Source organism: Sipha flava, unplaced genomic scaffold, assembly GCF_003268045.1.
Source record: "Sipha flava isolate LNK unplaced genomic scaffold, YSA_version1 322_pilon_pilon, whole genome shotgun sequence".
NCBI classification, from domain to species: Eukaryota; Metazoa; Arthropoda; class Insecta; order Hemiptera; family Aphididae; genus Sipha; species Sipha flava.
Genome location: NW_020273006.1, coordinates 174,485 through 195,129, shown reverse-complemented (window position 1 = coordinate 195,129; position 20,645 = coordinate 174,485). Strand labels below are relative to the sequence as shown.

At 40.4% G+C, this 20,645-nt stretch overlaps 1 protein-coding gene across 3 annotated transcripts in view; it reads right to left on the bottom strand.

Annotated features, from left to right (window-relative positions):
- LOC112686687 overlaps positions 1 to 20,165 on the bottom strand; it is a 54,275-nt gene extending 34,110 nt beyond the window's left edge. The window contains exons 1-3 of one of the 3 annotated variants that reach the window (XM_025559091.1): positions 19,714 to 20,165; positions 6,391 to 6,657; positions 233 to 927 (exon numbers count right to left, since the gene is read on the bottom strand). In XM_025559091.1, coding sequence (XP_025414876.1) covers positions 233 to 927; positions 6,391 to 6,438 — 743 coding nt within the window. In that variant the 5' untranslated portion in view covers positions 6,439 to 6,657; positions 19,714 to 20,165. Of the gene's footprint in view, positions 1 to 232; positions 928 to 6,390; positions 6,658 to 17,660; positions 17,819 to 19,713 lie in introns of those variants that run through there. The other 2 variants (XM_025559093.1, XM_025559092.1) reach the window with 2 other exon arrangements.
- Positions 20,166 to 20,645: the final 480 nt, after the last annotated feature.

Here is a 20,645-nt window from a genome sequence, read left to right as displayed (position 1 = left end):
AGTTTTCACAATCGAAAGTCGTCGTGCGAACCGTGCGCACGTGTGACGAAATATCGACTCGGAGCCCAGCAAGAGGTTCTAATCGGAACTTTACGCGTTCAATGTCCGCAAAAGTTCGTAATCGTTCGAACCGGCGATCTTAACGGGTATAATTTCGCGCGTGTAAAAACATCGAACGTATCGAGACGGTAAAAAGGTCGACGCGCTGCGCTGTTAAGTTAGCAAGGGTTACCTTTGGTAGTCGGTCTTGCAGTATATTTTGCCGTCCCGGTAGAAACATTTCACCTCGGAGGCCAGGGTCCGGGAGCACTGGGAACACTGCAGGCAGGTGGCGTGCCATCTCTTGTCGACCGCGAACAGGTAGTAACGGTCGAGGATCTTGAGGCCGCAGCCGTCGCACAGGTTCACCTCGGCCGGTTCCTCGCGCTTGGGACGCACCATCAGCTCCGGCAGCGAGTCGCCGTACGCGCCGCCGCCGCCGCCGTACGACGACAGGAGGCCGGGCGACGCGGATGGCTCCGGCGACCCGTACCCGACGACCGCGTGATGAAGGTGGTGGTGATGGTGGTGATGATGGTGGTGGTGTCGCGGCTGGTGCCCCAGGGGCGACGAGCCCATGCCGACGAGGCCGGCGATCGGGTCACCGCGTTCCTGTTTGCAGGGCAACGCCAACGGGCCGCCGCGGTAGTCGTCGCCGACCACCTCGTCCATCATCGGCGTCGGCGGCGACACCTTGCAGCAGTCCGGGCAGTCGTCGTCGAACTCCGACTTCAGCGCGCAACACTGCCCCAGGCCAGCCGCGCCCGCGACGCCGCCGAACACGTTGGTCAGCTCTTGGCCGCGGCACGACGTGGTCGGCAGGTTCGGGCTCAGGTCTCTGGACGGGTCGTACGGGTTGGCCAGCATGGTGTGGTGGCGGTCATGCTGCTGGAATGCAAAACGTATATTATTATTAGGCACACAACGTACGGTGTATTCATAAATATTCGTAATGATAACAATAAAATAAAACGTTTATAACGTTGCGCGGTCAACTGAAGGATGAGCATTACGGTGATATTTTTCGAGCGGAGAAATATAAATTAAATGTAATCCCAAGATACATTTTTTTTTAGTAGAAAAGCATGATTTTGCACAGAAAAAAAAACCAGTGAAAAATATTCAAGGCCCGCACGTATACTTCCCCATACGCTAATCCTTCATTGCATCACCATCACCGGAAAACACTACCTCAGAATATACTTCTGTTAACTTAGGTCGTTTAATATTCAATCTTTTTCATGAGATACGACCTTTTTCGACGTTTCGATATTTAAATATAGATTACGTACTTGTGGTACAGTCGAAATTCTGCACACTTGTAACGTACGAGAATACGATCGAATACGCATCAGTTATGTCCAACGAGTTAAAGGCTACTTCCAGATCGGAAACGCTTGGGGCGATATGTGCGAGTCGTTCGCGGCTCACGGAGTAATAACAATATTGTACTTGAATACACGCGAAATTGAGGTCGATTTAAGTAGCAGTGGCAAATCGACGGGACATTTTGCGACGAATCGCACGAACGGAATTGATCGACATTGAACAGCCGATAAAAAAAAAAAAACGAAAACACCGTCGTTGTATTTCAAATGACGAATTTATTATAGATTCAATAAATTATGAGGAATTTCGAATTTTTTTTAAACCGTTTTTTTTCTTTGGACCGTTCGTGTGATTACAACGGCAAGGGCTCGCGTGGAATACGGCGGAATAACAGTTTAGACGGAACTAGTTACAACGCGTTGATACGTCGTCCGACGAAATCGCGCGATTTTATTACAACCGAGATTGAGCATCACACGTCTCGGATTTCTTTCTGCGCACAGTGCATGCGTGCGAAACTAATTTCGACGACCGAACGTGTGCTTATGTACAGCAGCAGCGTTCTCGATTGTCCGCGAAGTGCAACGTCGTCGCCGTCGTCAACGGCAAAGAAGAAATTCGACCGATTGCTTCCGAGCACGTCAGCGGCCCCGTCGTATTGTTGGCCCCGGGGCGGGTTCGAAATGAGGTAAAAATAATATGTTTACGGAATCCCTCCGTTATTGTACTTGCATTGTTATTATTATTATTACTTCGACGGGGGCCCTCACACGTAGCGTCATCCGTAGCATCATCATCGTCTCGAATGTCAAGTACTCGGCAGCAGCGCGGACAAAAGGGACAATGGTCATTTTCGCAAATAATCACACGGGCCGGGTCGCGTTTTCTACGTGTAAGGTGTCCGTCGTCTACGTGATGGGCGTGCGCGAGTTATATAAGCGCGTATCCGTCGTTATTCTTGCGCTACCGAATTCACCAAATCAACATTCTCTCCTCGCACGACGTATATACACTTCACACTACTTATTCGACAGTAAAAAAAAAAAAAATTAAAAAAAATATCATTCACCACCATACGTAGGTAAAATACGTAACAGAATAATATAAAAGGTCACGACGACGAGTGTATTATCGAGTGGTTATTGTGCTCGAATGCCCCTGTTTTTTTTTTCGTTTGCCACCGGGTCAAATAGGGTAAGGACAGATGTCAGGCGCTTAGGGTATGCCCTTGTTGAAATGACAAATCAAAAAAAAAAAATAATAATAATAATAGTAATAATAATACACCAACACATCAACACACACACATAAATACATACGTAAGGGTCACCTGTAACCCCACAGTTGACGATCAAATAAATAAATACGTAAAAGACTCAGCTACTACAATATTTAGCGTCATAGTATAAAATTATTACCATTATTTCTGTTGAAATTCGGTTTATCTCATATTTTCGTCGCTTTCAGCTCAAAAACATACGAGACACAAATGATTATCGTCCGTAGAATACGTTCGTGTCGACGATTATCTCGGATAGGAACTATCGAAAGGTCAAAACGCACCGAAATTTAGACCAAGGAGGCGCACGCGGGCGCGCGCGCGTGTTTGTATATGGAAATCTCGAAAACGCATTTGCGTAACGAACGGAATCGAAGGATATACGAGTATTATTATTGTCAGGCGTCGTGTCGAAAGGTTCGTCGAAACACAATAACACGCGCACCAGTATTTCTAAATATAATATATTTACGTACACACAATAAATGCTATTATATATTGTAATGTTGTATTGTCGGACTACCGCCGGTCTAATCATTAATAACTCTTTGCTTGATGGCGCTGACTATCGTAATTTGGACGACGCACAGTGAGAGTCGCAATTTACATCTTTCTTCTACGCACAAACCTCACCTTTATTTACTTATTCATTTACTACCATGGGCTTTTGTCTGCCACTGTTCGGCACAGTTCGTTATACCGTTTGACAAGCCCGCGCTATTATTATTATTATTATTACTATATTATTATCGTTATTATATTTACTCGGTCGATGACGAGCACCTTTTTCCCGGGACTTCACGCGTTTACATTTTTATAATATACCCGTCTACTTTTGTTGTTGTTATTATTATTATTATTCATTTTTTTCCCCGCTCTTCCGTTTCCCCTACAACGAGGAACAAGCCTCGAGCCGCCTACCCCTGAGATCGAGGCAGCCGCGGTGGCAGTTGGAAATACTGAAGTCACGTTTTTTTCCCCCGTTCATTTTTTTGTCCTCCTGTACAGAACGTGCGTTTACCTGCTGCAATTTACGCTGCTGCTTGCTCACGAATATCGCATATGACGATTCCCGTAGTCGCAACACGCATCACACCGTACACCACGTTCATTCCCCATAAATGTGTCTCGGACCAAAGCTACCGGACAATGATGCAATCGTCAATTTCGCTATTAATATTATTTTTCGGATAGTTTTAGGAATTCCGGCCCGTCAACGAATTTATATCGCCGATTTTATGGGAGGGGGTGGGGTGGGAAGGAAGGTTAGGATGGACCGCACGCCGACGGCTCGCGATATTTATGCTCATTCGCACAAGTATGTACGTGCGCATACAGGGTGAATTTAGCCACTCAAATTTCGAACAACAAGAGGATTACGGGAACCGCAGGAAAATCGCATTATCTCGGTCTGTTTGGCGTGAACATTGAACTGTTTTTTTCACCTCTCTCCCACTGCCGATGCTCTTGAACAATACGCTTCTTACATATTATTTTATATTATTATGTTGTTGCATTCATATTTGTACATATTGTTTGGCAGCGGTCGACATAATAATAATAATAATAATAATAATAATAATAATAAGGTTAGGGATTTAAATAATTGATAAACTCGGACAATACGCGAACTCGACACGACACCTATAGGTACCAATACTACCACTATTACCAGTATAATACTACACAACCGCGGAACAGTACCACGAACAATATTATAATATGCACCGCGGTTCTAGGGGCGAGGAGAAGCGGCCACGACCCATTAACTCTTGTTTCCGATCAAAACCCAGTCGTTTAATCGAAAATTTTCTATCCTCCGCAAAAGCGGTCGTAGGCGATTTCTTTCGAAATACGTACGAGTATACCTACTGTAAAATGTGTTAACAACTCGATGAATTATGATGTACAAATAAATACACAGCGCACACAAACGTTGTGTACTGTGTGTACGCGTACCTACCTATAAGAAGCGCTAACCGTCAGCTGCTGCCGTGAGTAGATTAATAAGCATAATACACAATAGCGCGTTTATAAATAATATATATGCGTTCAGTTATTTTATTTGTGACTGTTGATTTCTTTTTTCTGTTCGAAAGGTTACTCACTCGTGAAACACTCGATATTCTTCAGACCGGCCCATTGGCGTTATTATTCGCGGGTCGACGGCGAATCGTCTCAACCACGCTACTATACGAAATCCCCCAACCGTTTGTAATGAGAAACAACAAAAAGAAAAAAAAAATGTTCCAAAAGAGTCGTCGAAACATCCGAGTCATTCTTAATATTTTGTATTTTTTAAAAATTGAACGATTACGTCTCCATTAGCATTAATAATAGCATATAATAACTTATAATCATAATTGTTTTTCCGTTTATACATAGATTTTTTACGATCGATCTGGTACAATGATATGAACTCATATCGTACACTAATTGAATGAAGGCTCGTTCACACGGTGACACTGTTCAAAGTTTGATGTCACAGTGTCAAGTGTCGTGTTCTGTTCACACCAATGCCGCAGCATTGCAGCACTCACGCACAACACAGTAACTACACTACTACTACCTAGTTTAATCTAACTCGTTTTTATTTAACTCCGATGTGGTCATAATCATAAAATTATAATACTAATATGAATATAATAAAAATGGCCAATAATTATGTATTAAACGCAGCTGCAGATGTTTTTGAACAAATACTTATTCTGGAATTGAATGAAAAAACAAAAAAACGTGAGTATTGGGTTAGAAAATGGATAAGTTGAATGGATATTATAGGTGCATCAGGAACGTTACTAAAGGAGTTGCATTTTGAAGATCCCAGATCATTTTGTAATTTTCTTCGGGTTGATTATGCCATGTTCTATGAACTCTTTGAACTCTTGCCAAAGGTAAGACAATAATTTATTATTATGATACAAAAAAGTACTTATTTTGTAATTTTGTTTTAGGTTGGTCCAATTATACAAAAGCAAAATACAACTATGAGAACAGCTATTCCTGCAGCAATAAAATTGCAAGTAGTTCTTCGGTATTTAGCATCTGGTGATTCAATATCATTTCTTCAATATTTATATTGAGTTATAATGATAATAATGACAACACAATATCGACACTACCTGTGTCACGGTGTCGCATATCAAACATTTTTGATATGTGGCACTGGGACACTACATTGTTCACACAGCGACACTAAATGTCGGGATACTAAATGTCACGCTGTAGTGTCACCGTGTGAACGAGGCTTGAGAATATTAATTTTTGCTATTGAAGTCTCTGGAAAATTATTTAATTACAGTCTAAAGTAGGTCTACGTCCGTGTTGACTTGATTGAATTTCGGTTATTCTTTTCGTTTGGAAAACATAATCAACAATTACACGCGTACAATCGCATATTTTTCAGCTCGAACCCGTTGACCCGGCGGTCGAGAACAGCGCACAACCGCGGGTTTTATTTCATAAATATCGTGCCGGTACGCAATTTTCGAAAAACCTAGTACCGGCGCGTAAAAAAACATGAACCGTTCCTCCGGCGACAGAAAAACGTTGGGTCGGACGAGCGTTTTCTCCACCACTGCAACGCGACATCCGCACATCCCTCATCACGCTAGCTTACCAAGACGAACCCTTTGGGAACGTCACAACTTACGCGTTGCCACCGCGCGGAAGAGAACTTATTTCTGTACATTTACATACGCGCATAAACATAAGTATTGTCGCGATATACACAACGTACTTACCCAATGCATTCCGGGTTTCTGATTGGCCAGGTCTTCAAACACGCCCATCAGGGCTGCCAATGCGACGCGTTGTACAAGTAATTCGCGTGCAACGGATAGCGCGTGGTGGTGTGTCGTGCGTGAACTACGGCGACGGCGTTGTTGCCGGCGGTGTCATCGACTAATCCCGTTGACGATGGTCCGAGAGCTGCTGACGGCTACAACTGCTGCTGCTGCTGCTGCAGGGGGTCACGGAGCAAAGCCGTACCCTAGGGCGCTCGCGAACTTCTGCAAAGCACGCGGTTGGTATTAGAAATATTACATGATGAGAGGGCAACAGTTTGGTGTTGGAAAACAATACTTATAAAAAAATGAAAAAAAAAAAACAGTTTTGGGTTGATCGTGCACGCGCGCTTGCGGATGCGTTATCGATGCGCGTTGATAGTAAGCAAAGTCGGAAAAGAATACGAAAAGATATATAACGAAAACGGCACAGGCGGGATGGTTGGGAGGGGTGGGGGCAGGTCAACGGCTACGGAGGCGGTGGCTGAAGAACGCACAGTCCGTCGGTACGCGATAACCATCCAGGGGTTATCATCATCACCGCCGACGTACGGCCGTCACCGTTCTGTAACTCCTTTTCCGGACGATCCGAGTCCGCGGCCAGTGCCGTATGAACAAGCGTATATCATTCACGAAACGAAATCGATCGGTTTTGACTTCTCTTGTTGGTTTATTTTTTTTTTTTTTACAACGCTGGCGTAAAAATAATAAGAATATTTTTTTTGTTTTATAAAAGTACAGCTTATCTACAACAGTGTATACAACGTATTTATGCGACCGAACGTACTACCCGCCCGTAACACGCACGTCAAACAAAAAATTTTATTGGTGTCTTTTTTTTCCTTTCTCTTTTTTCCTCGGCGACTATTTTTGCGGCTCGTCGCGCGACGGACGTTCCTTTGTCGTCCCGCGCGCACCGAACACCGCGCGCAGGTCTATAAATATATACGCGAGCAAATAATTACGCTTGGGCGTTCTCTACGAATCCGAAACCGGCCGAATACAGTTTTCGAACTTGGCACCATATTATATACATATTATTTTGGATTTTTCTTTGCTATTGCACTGCGATACGCACAACGGTCGCGCACTATGCATATAATGACCGCGTAATTATGTTCACCGGTCTATTTCAGAAAAACCGAATCGCGTTGTTAGTACACAACCTGTGGTTAAAAATTTGATACGAAAAAAAGCACCGGCAAACGTAGCGCGTCATCGTATTATTTTATTAAAATATAGTAGTCACTAATAGGCAGAGGAAACGAACATCAAAGAAAACTAAAAATTATGTTATCTCTGTAATGATTGTAACACAAATGTTACCTATATACGCGCGCGGTAGATAATCCGAACGTTGTTTTTTTTTCTATTAAAATTATTTCAATTATAACATAAAATGTGTAATACAGCCGTAACGCGCAATCGATCAAATATAAAAATAATAATGAAAGAATAATAATAATAATAATAAGAGGTTGATCGGAAAGTAACGAAATCATTTTTTTTATTTACTTAACCACTAGTACAGCTAAGATAGGTCAATTATTATATAAATACAAGAAACATCATAAAACATTATATTATAATATTATATATTTTATTTAGTAAGCTGAATTTATTTAGCTCTCGATTTGTACTGAACATCAACCTAACCTAACTATATAGGTATATTCCCCAAAATATCACCGCTAAAATACCTCTGAAAATACCAAATGATATTAAACACGTTACGTAACGGATAGAGATTACTATACATAAAATTATTACAAAAATTATAGAAGTTTTCAGTTTTTATAGGAAAATCGACATTGCAGTATATTAAGGTGGTCCATGTATAATGTGTACTACACAACAATAAGTACCTGCAACAACAATTATGACTCGCTCAACTTGCGCATAGACGGCAATTTACCGCCACAGTGATTCGTTTTCGAGGTGGAACTACGGGGGAAAAAAAATATAACACGCATAGTTTTATGACTCCGTTGACACTTTTTTTCCACAACAGTTCGTTGTCGATAAGATCATCGATATGGTAAACGGGTACGTCGAGTAAAACGAAAAACAAAAAAAAAAAAAAATAACTAACAAACCGAACTGTATCGTGTCTAATCGATCGACGACAACCGCGCATTATTGCGGTGCACGACAAGTGTGGTTACCTGCTCATACCTATGCGCGTACAATACACGCATACCGAAACGAAGTTATTATTGGTGCGCCGCTGCCAACGACGAGTCGAGTAGAAAATCGTATCAGACACACCGTGCACGAATTTTATCGCGATTGTAAATCGCTAACATCGGATTTGTCACGGCCGAATGGAAAACCGGCAAAACGACGACGACGACTACGATGCGAAAACGTGTCGGCCGCACGAGACGGTAATAATGGGTGACGGGAGCAGAAAGACGGACCAAGAGAGAGAGAGAGAGAGAGAAATCAATGCGAAAATAAATCAAACAAAAAAATAAATAAATCCAATAAACCGAACAGAGAGACGACTAACTAATGCCTACCGCTATCGCTGCTATATATATACATACAGGTCGTCGAGGTACTGGCCGCCATGAAGCCGATGTGATTCGAAAAATTCGGACGGATCAGAAGTTTTTAAACAATTTGATGACTAGTACGATATCGTACAATCGATACCAGAGAGCGGGCACACATAGAGATGTAAACGGTTTACCGAAATAGCCAATTTATAGCGGAGAAATGATTTTCGGTGTACGAATTAAATTTATTACACAGAGTAGATAAACTGCTGTAACATAAAAAAAAAAAATGTTATTTCGGCAACAGTGATTTACAAAATCTTAATAACAGTATGCAATTTGTGTTTTCAAGAAATTCAAAATATTATTTTGACCATATAGCGTCCCATCGAGTCGTCCTGAATCAAAGTTTCCTTCGTTCGTTTAAATACATTAATCAGTGTAATAACTTGCATGGTAAAATAATAATTCTTTTAACATTTTCTCGTTGAATTTTAAATAGTTATCAACAATACGAGTAACAGTGTAAGATTTTATTTTTATCGTCTGAATATGATAAAATATGTGTTTCCCTATGACGTGATCGCTAAAACCTGTCACTATAGTTATGATACGGTAATCTAAAAGTATTAATATAAGTAATAACATTATAATCGATAGTAATCGATTTTAAACGCGCGGAACGAAGAATAATCCGTATCGGAAATCGATAAACAAACGCTTCAATTTCGATTGATCAATACGGACAAATTAATTTTAGCTGATATTGTCCGCGGGTAACAAGAATTGTAATGGTCTAAACGAAAACGTGTTGCAATGGTAGTTCATCGATGGTAACGATTACTATAAAAAACAAAGAAAGAAGATCTACGAAAACGTCAATTTTTCCCGGTTCACCGAGTGGAGTGAAATCGAAATCCCTCAAACGCGTTCTAACCGTTCTACGCGTTTTTTTCCACCGCAAGTTCTGGGCACGGGGTGGAAAAATGGGATTTTGCTATTCCCGCAACATCGGTTCTCGATGTCTCCCCCGTACGAAACGGCAGCGGTCGAACGAAGGCAATTTTCATTTAACTATCGCGAACACACATGATCTTACGTAGCGGGTACGATAAAGCAGCGGAAACAGACGCGCGCAAATACGTATGTAACCCACGGGGAAGCGTAACCGAAAGTAAAAAAAAAAAAAAATTAAATAGCTGGTCATAATTTTTTTTTTGTGTGCACGTCGTTTTTTTTTTTCTCTCCGCTGCATTCGGTTGCCGCCTTCCACTAGTGTCCGACGATTAATTTTTATAGTGTGCAATTACGTTGTTTGTTTAAAGGTTTTTTTTTTTCCCCCCCCGTCATTATTATTCTCCGTTGTTCTGGTGCAAGTGTGTCCGCAACAGCGGCGACGACGAAGACACGACGTTACGTTATTATTACCACCGCGCACCCGCTCGCGTAGCGGAAAACGAATAAATATTAATTTTTCGAGTTGCCGCGCGCGCGTACACCACGCATTGTAACTACGTCGTTGCGCACAACCATCCCGGCGGTAATTCGAAACCACCCCCCCTGCGACGCGTAAATTAATATAATAAACGGCTGCGACCGAGTGTACGGCGAGCTGTGCAGTTCCGAACGTTAATTTCTTCCGTTCGCGTTGCGTACGCACATGATACCCAGTGTACCAGCGCCCGCTCCGAAGGGAAACGTTAACGGGAAAAAAAAAAAAAAAAACCCCGACCAATTGGGAAACTCGACGAGTTAAACTGACCGTGACCGAATGGGTTTTCTGAAAAAAAATTAAAACACGACCGTTTTTGAAGTCGTTATTACATATTTTTTCCTCCGGCCTAATTGTACTGATGAACACCGCTGGGAATGACTACTATACGCGTTAAACCACGCATGTCTTGCCAGTATTATCTACGGACAGACGCGTCATGTCCGTAAGAATCCGTGTAAAACATCCGTTTAATCCACGTGTTATTAAGCGCGCTAGCTCGAGAACACTGTGAACAATTACCGTCCAAAGTTTATCCTTAGAAAAATAAAAAAAATAAATAAAAATACGTGCGCGGTACTCAGGTGTACGTAGATTATTGCGTCAGCCGATCCTTGTGTAGGCTATCGTGGTGCGATTAATTTTTGTGAAACGCGGGGCAAACGGCACGAACGATATGCATGCGTGTAGATCGATAGCGGCCGTTATACATTTTATCTTCGGGTAATTGTTATTTGAATTTTTCATCAAGTGGTCCTCAAGTGGTGGTAAACGAACAACGGCACCGCCGCCGATATTCATCGAATGCGTTGTTTTACCCGGACGATGTGTACAATCATAACTTATTATCGTTAATTGGAAAACGATTAACGAATAAAATTCATAAAATTACGCGCGCGCAATCGATATGCGCGTGTATGATATATATTGTCAGACGGTAATTATTGGTTTGTGTTTATAATATATTATAAAGTTACATTTTTCAATAAAACGATTCGGAGACATTTGTTGTTATAACGCGCCGCTTTGATAACGAAAGAGATGCAACGAATTAATGTCGTCATTATTTCAAAACGGCTTGAACACCGTATACACGTATATTCGATTTAAGGTGATATTCTTATAAGCCTATTATGAATAAAGGTAGAGCACCTGCTCGTCGCCACTCTTGGGTCGTCCAAAACGATAACTAGTTTATAGGTCCTCACACCTTGCGCGCGCACGGCACACGCGTTATTAGGTAGATTGTGACTCGTTTTTTTTATTATTTTCATACAAAGGTCGTTTATTTTTATTTTTAGGCTTAAAATATTTTTACGATTATACATTTTCACTCTTGACTGGTTTTTTTTCTCATTGTACATACACATATAAAACATACTATGTAGTATAATTTATAATACATACATATATATATATTTATATATAATATATAAAAAAAAAAAAACAACAATTACCGAACACTAAAATATCGTCCAAGTGCACTGCATCGCCGGATGCATCAGTACGTGGGATTAAAAATTTTATTTTATTGTACGCAATAATAACCGTACGAGCATAGGGTTGCAGTCGCGGTAGATACCGCGGACCGCAATAATATGTACAATTATAACACGTTAACACCAGCAACCACACGTATATCTGTGCACGGCGGCGTTCGGACGGTTTACGTATAATGTATGTAATAATATTATTATTGTACTCGAAATACGAAAAGGTTATCATCGAGTGGGTCCCTCTTTGAACCGATGTTTTTTTTTAAAATTTTTTTTTATTTTGTTTCAACGCGTTATTGCGCGTTTTCCTAATGGTACTGTATACATAACCTGGAGCGACGGAGAAGTAAATCAAAACGCGATACAGAGATAAATGATAAAACACTTCCCGTGGCGGTCGCACCAGCCAGCTGACGATACGGTTGAACCCGGTGGAGAGCAGAAAGTAAAAATAATCCGAGCGGTCGAATGTTTTAGATTAAATGTATACAACACACGCTAATGAGGTCAAGGGGTCAAATATTTTACCCGATTTGTCGAAAGTTATCGACGTTCGGCCCGAGTTACTGGGTCCACCGTAATAATAATTGTTCACTTGCAATATCAGGCTGCTAATCGAACAACGTCAATCGTTTTCGGTTCGACCTTACCGATGATTTTGACCTAGTAGATATTGCGGTATACGCCACTAACGGACAGTTATCGAATTGGTATTCAAATGCGCGTGGCCATTATCCGTACGGCTGCGGGATTCATCTTGACGGTACATACAGATCATGTATAATACATGTGTAGGCATATACAATGCAACTTAGAAGGTTAAAAAGTCAAGAAAATAAACATAGTATGATATTAATTTCATTTTAAGAGGTATTATAGGTCTATTATTTTTTTTTTAACTTTTTTGACTGCCATCGAATAATTAATAAAATGCTAGAAGCAAAAACATTTGATCTAAAACTTAAAGTCAAATGAATTGATAACATTCAAAACGTTATTCCACGACATACTACCCGATGATTTCGGCATAAATTTAAGTATTTTTTTCACACCAGAAAATTTGTATTGATAATGAAACAAAAATCTATAACTATAGAACACAAAAATTGTTTCTACCTAAGTTCTTAATGCATTCCTAAATTACCAAATCGATTTTGATGAAATTTGGTACAGAGATGGATTAGACCTTGGAGAAGATCATAGACTAAAAAACTTAATAAACAATTTATACAGACAGAACTTCTTCTTTAAAAAAAAAAAAAAACTTCTACAGTGAATAACAGCCAAAAGGAGTTGAACATTCACGATTTTCTTACCGGGCAACGTCGGATAATTCAGCTATAAATAAGTCTATTTAAAAAAAAAAATGCAAAAATCACTACTCACTTACCCACTCACATCACTACATCTCAAAAACGACCAAATGTATGAACTTGAAATTTGACATAGTCACTCCATTACTTTAGACGTGCAATAAGAAGGGATTTGAAAAATTTTGATATCGGCAGACAGTTTCGTGATAGAGAACCGGGTAATTCAGCGTACAACCTAAACTACCATAACGTTTAATTTGACAATTCCACCGAACTAGGTTTTAAATAGTGTAAGGTAGTATCATTATCCATTAAAAACTGTCTCGGTTAAGACTGTTTCGTGCGAAGCCGGGTAATTCAGCTAGAATTTCAAAAATAATAAATTAATATTATACACATTGTTATAAAGGTATAACCGTATATAGTTATAAAAATAATATTTTCATATCAGTTTGAAATATTTATTATTACTGAATATAATCAAGCGAATACCATAATCGGAGAATCTAAAGCTGACGAATGGAATACGTAATTACAATCATAGCACTAAAATTGTTATTATTTAAAAGGGTATTTTGCTCCATTCACTAAATATAACTCCCGAGGAGAAAGTCCCCAGTACACCACTGGCACACTCCGTAAGTAAAGATGGACCAGTTTCCAGATAATACATAGAAATGATAATAACATTTTCGTAATATGTACACGACGTGACAGTGACACTTAATGTGGTCAATAATATACATAATAGTTACACATAACATTTTTTATGGCAATCACAATCTTCAGGAAAAATAAAATACGAACATGGCAATAAAAAAAGATTTAAGGAACCAAAAAGACTAAAAGTGGTGGCTGCATGAGTAAAAAAAAAAAGTAAACAATAACCACTGTTACTCTTTAACCGCGACACAATCCATATTATGTAAAATTTTGTATTTTAATTATTTCTACTCCACATTCTAGTATAGAGATTGAAAGTATATGATGTATTTATAAGATAGAAATCTGATTTTATGATAAGTGAATTACATTACGAGTGGTTTTGCATTCATAAACACCGTTGGAGGTATGAAAAACATTGAATAATTATATTATACAAAGTGATCTATATAAATGTGATAATTTAATAGTGAATACAATTATTTTTTCCGGACATAAATATACCGCTGACGGTGGTGAAGTATCAAAACTATGATTATATAATAATACGCGCAGTATACCAAGTATAATAAACACCTAAACGCGAGGAATAATACGAATAATCGGGTTTTCGGAAGTCTCCTCTGTGAACCCCTTACACGCTTCGAGGTGGTACGGTCGCGGATCTAAAACGGGAATCTCAGGCACGCCCCGAGAGAACCGGGGCCGAATCGTGTCGTACACTTATAATTAGTACGGATCGATTGAAATGTTTTTTAATGTCGTCATTATTAACACCAGAGGGGTTGAGAAACGTTATTGTCCCAAGGACTAAGTGAACGTTTCTTCTACGAAGGTTTGTTCTTTCGAAATGTAGAAAACAGATGATTAAAACATATGGGAAGTCACACGAGGGCGTTGGATTGTAAGGTCCGACCGGACTGCAGGATAGAAAATCGGATGATATCCCATCTCGAACCCCTGAACGTCCACCGACGCGGTTAGTTTGTACGGCACGTTGTCGTGTTACATAAATACGTAATAAAAATACACGTGAAGAACGTGGCCGACGAGCAGCATACGTATACCATCCGGACAACTGCAACGTGTGCGCACACACGACGACGACGACGCATCCTTGATCCAAATACCGTTGTTGCAACGGATCCGGTCTCCGGTGCCCGTGACCATTTTCGGCGGGCACACGTCATATTGCCGTCGTCGCGCGCGACGTATTTATTATTGTTTCCACGCGGAGACACGGGTATACAGATCCGGGCGGCGCGTCGATCCCGGGACGGTTCTTCTCGTAAATCTCGCTGGCGACGCGTACACGTGCAGTGCGGCGGATAGATCTCTAGCCGCGTGTGCACGACGATCGCAGTCGTCGGCCGCCGTCGCCGCGTAAACTCGTAATCGAGAGCACGACACGATTTATCGGTCTCCACGTGTCATCGTTGATATCGTTTTATTGCACGGACGGCGGTCGGATAAGGGTTGTTGGCCGACGGGTTACCGTGAAAACCCGATGGAAACGACGCACGACGCGTTCCAATAATAATAATAATAATAATAATAATAATACGATTTACAACCGTCGGGTTTTCAATCAATAGACGGCTGGCCAAAACTTACAGAAACCTCCGCGCGTACTGCACGGCGAACGAGACTCGCCGAAGGGACGGGTAGTCCTGTCGCTATTTCCCATCATCAGACAAACGTACCCGAGGAGCGAAATAAGGAGTAAATTGAATCGTACAATTCACGTACGGTAGACGACCGGACGACGGTGGCGGTGATCGCACGCGCTTATTATATTGATCGTGTGTGGTGTGCGGTTTGAACATGGAAATCGTTTCGTCGGATCCGGTTTTACGTGGTCGTGTGTACACACGGTATATTATATGCTCTATGTAGATATATATAATACATATACGTACACAAAATCACGCATACATTACACACACACATACACTCGGGAGGTACACACTAGTTTATGTTAAATGTGTACCACCACCGCGGTCGTGATGTGCTCACGAAAATGTAAAAAAATCTATACAGGCACGGAAACTTGGACCAAAATCAAACGAAAAAACGACAAGTGACGCATGTAGTACTTACACCGCGATCAGGCGTCGGACGAATTCGTTTTTAAGCTAAAAAAAAAAAAAAAAAAAATAACACAGACCAATCGGGCATATGTACAAAACTACAATAATTATACCGTAAACTTGTATCTACTTCACGTGTACAGTTGTTAGAACAACGAGGAACTCGGATACCCATTCGCATTATTGTTGATATAAATATATTTCAACCGGCACGATGGTAGTTACACTCTGTAACAGAGTTTCAGATAAAAAATGTTTTGTCAAAACGGCGCTGCGTTGAACATTTTAAAGGGATTTACTTACACCGCGACTTACACACCGACTCGAACACATGAATCATCATCTGAAACGCTGTTAAGACTTGGAATCGCAGTGGAAAACTAAACGTTAATTATGTGCATAAATTGTTTACGTGTGTGTTCTTATCGAGTAGGTATGAGAGGCAAGAGTAGTTGTTTTTAACATGGACACACAGACGCTAGAGACAAATAAATCCGGTGTAGAATCATAAATGAAAAATGTTACAAAATACAAATGTACCAGTAATATCACATATCTAACAAAATTCGACTTCTTCAGCACGCAGACACTAAAACATAAATCTATCTGTTGATCAAACACGAAGTTGGCTACAGAGAAAATTCATAAGTTTGTAAATAACGTGCAGATTTTTGGCAATGTTTACTCGCTAAAATATAAAAACTATAAATCATCAGATATATAAACAAGAATAAGAATTATATTTATAAACTTCTAATGAAATGAGAAAAACACGTCAGTAGACACCATTAAAACATGTCTACTTACTCTCAAAAATTAATATTAACTTTATTAAAAAATAAAAAACTATGAAAAAAATGTTGGGTCAATAATTCACTGTTTTATAAGTACTTACATATTATAATCTACGAATTAATTATTTGAATAAGAATTTTTTCATTATTTGCAAAATATGAATTTTCCCCAGAATTTTTTCAGTCGAGTAAATAATATTTCGATGCGTCAATAACTATTTAAAATTGTTTTATTGATAAATCATTAATAATGCACAATGAGAATATTTATTATAAACGATTCTATTATTTTTTATTTCAAATCGAGAAAAAGGCTGAATCATAATTTTAATACGATTTTATAGGCCTCCGTTTAAGTATATCCCATGCGAGATAACTATAAAATAAAATATAGGTAAATATCCAAAAATGTAATAAGTCGACCGTCATGTTTTTGCGATTTAAAAATTTAAATTATTACCCATATCGAATTCAACACTATTAGATATATGTACAAAATATTGTGCAATTAAAACATCATTAATGATTATAATTACACCATCTGGATTATATATTAAATGATAATTTACTAATAAAATATAAAATTTAATTATATTTCGAAAATTCCACCACAACATTGATTTACTTTTTCCATAATCTATAAAATACTATAAATTGTGTATATCAAGTGTGTACTTATATTGTGTACTTGGGTGCATATATATAAGCTTATACCATATAATTAAATGGCGTTACCAGAACATTTGGGCTAGGGAGCAGTTATCAACGTGCCTACCTCGTTTAGACATGTACCTGGGAACTACGGGAAGCCCACCAACATCCTAAAGTGTACTACACATTTTATTATAATATAAAATAAATAATATTTGAAATCAATACCTGAGCAGCTGAAACCAACAATTCACTGAACAGGTTTTTCCATCGTGTCACGACAAAACGTTACTGTTTGGATAATTTTAACGGACGGGCTCCATTATATTTCGGTAAAATTCACAAACCGATCACGAAAATAACGTTTGATGATAAATTTGAATTTCCTACGAAAGAAATAACGACCAACAGAAATAACTGAACACAATTATTTTGTAAAACGTAACACATGAACAATGCTTTAGTCTCTGATTTACTCTAATTTTTCATAATACTGGTTCATTTCCATAGAATAGTTAAATGCAATAGTAGGAAATTAGAAGATACTAAAGCTGTCTAGACAATGATTTGATAACAATTTTTGATATAAATTTAATAACATTTAATAACAAAAACGTACACGACAACGTTCCTCGGCTACGTCTCATCAGGTCGAGTAGGTAAATTTGTTTTACGACGCAAGAAACGATGTATGTACGGTAAGGTTATGCATTTTAAGATTAGCTTATTTATAACGAAGCAAATAGGTTTTACGCTGTTACGCAACGATTACATTACACGTGGTATGAAATGATTATAATAATCATGTTACGTTATTGTTATATACGAAAATAACAATAATAATATTTTCTTGTACAGGCTACGTGAATACAATATTACGCAAGACGACGGTATGGTGTGTGCAGGTTTAACCGAAATTGCGCGGTGATCCAGTATTACTCGAAATCAAATATTTTTTTGAAACACAGGGGTAATATTATTAGTATAATATTAGTAGTCATTGAAGAACGAATTGATAATGGTGATAATAATAATAATGATAATATTTGTAACAATAATTGTGTTTCATTGACAATAGCCAGTAGTGTGCGGATCAGTAGACGGTTGCGGTGCGCGACGAATAATGGAAACGATCATTGAAAATGCATAGTTTTTTTTTTTTTTTTTTTAAATAAAATATCGTTTATTGAATATTTACAATCTATACTATTTTATGTACAATGAGTAAATTTGATGGAGGAATGACAGTGATGGGACGGTGAAAAGGAAAGCTCACAGTAGAGCTACCTTTACATGAATCTTAAATTAATTTTGGGTGTTGAGAAGATATCTGGACCATTTCCGATTAAGGCGTCGGGTAGGGTTACCTGCATAGTTTTTATACATCATAATGTGTTAATATATACCCGGCGAGTCCGTATACACAATTGTTGGGGCAATACGTACGACGACATCTATTTACGGATTGTATTATATGGAAAATCGGAAACTATATTTAACGAGCACGCGATCGATGTGTATAAGGTAATAATAGCAATAATAATAATCGTAATAATACAGGTGGTGGGTAAAACAAAAATATATTATAAATTATTATAAATATAGCAATAAACCGTACGGTAATATCATCGGTATGTACTTCTGCGGGTCTAGCATATATTTTTGCACTCCTGAGCGTAAAATTGGGCACGGGTACAAAATGAAATTTGAAAGTGTGTTACAAAATCGTATATTCGTTGAAGTCAACAGTCTGTTTCATAAATAAACGTCGTAGAATAATTGATTAAATACAGAACGATCAATACTAAGATGACACATATCGGATTCGTTTACTTGTTTAAAACACATTTTTACGTGCGATGTCTAATAAAATATTCATATCCGCAGATGTACGCGTAAATAATAACAAGTCAAAATTAATTTTCAAAACACTATTTTTGGCTCAGGTGAGACGTGACGCAGTCGAAAACGTTCCAGGAGCCTTGGATCCGAGATACGAGGGAGTTGGAAGAATTTTCGCTAACGGGATTTTTTTTTACCACGACAATACGTGGAACGAGAAGTGGGAAAGAGTTGAGGGAAGAAAGTGGTATCCGCGGAACTGGATTACGGACATTTTTTTTCGTACACGAATTTAAGCCGTCGTTAAACGCGATAAGGAAGGGGCCGCGACAAGAATTGGCGGACGGGGGAAATGCAAAAAGGTGGAATTCGAGTGTTGCGAGTTCACCACCGGGTACAACGTAAAACGGAGAGAAAAAACACACACTTGAAAACTTACCGAAACTCAGCGACGACGGACTTGCCGGAAGACGGACGAACAGACCATGTCGGGCTGACTTTGACGACAGCGGGCCGAAGAGACGCGCGCGCACCGGTAGAACGGGCGGCCGCGGAATACGCACTGGGGGCGACGGAATGTGCCGGAAAAATACGATTCTGTTCCGGTAGAAATATTGACGGGGTGGGGGAGGGGGAAGGAAAGGCCCGCGGAAAGTCTCGTGGCGGCGAAGAAGTATCGAACAACGGGTCCGGGTGGTAGAAGAGGAGATCGGCGCGTCCTTAGCGGGCGATACTCGGTGGTGCAGCACTTCACTCGGGGCGGCTGCGCATGCTCTGTTATCCGCGGGAGGGTCGGTCGGCGGCGTGCGACGAGACGAAAAACGGCGAGCAGCGACGGCGGCGGACGTACACACGGGCTTGCGCGCGTCGAGACTGAGCACCGGCTAGGTGGTTTTTTTCGCCGTCGTTCGTCCGGCGGAGCGCGCGTGGCGGTCGGCGGCCGAGGGGACGACCGCGCGGCCCAATCGACTGTCGGCTGGGCGTGGCCGGCGGTCGCGACCCGACGCGCGGCCGCCCGGCTCGACACCATTCCGCCGCCACCGCCGCCGCCGCCGCGGCGGTAAATCTCCCGGGCCGCCGTCGCCGGCCACCGATGTTTATTTCCGGCGCGCGCGGAACACCGGAACTCCGATAAAAACGCCGATCGTATTGTTTAAGGTGCCCCCGCACCGTGCCGCGGTGACGTTAAATTTGTACGCGCGTATTGTAATGGGAGTCCGCGCACTGCAGCGGTGATCCGGCCGCGGTAAAATATCGCCACTGCGATATTTATAAAAACCGCAGCGCGCTCGATTTCACCGCCACCGCGCAGCGGTATTTTCAGTCGACTGATCAACCATACGCTAATGGTAACCGTCTAACATGTACGGT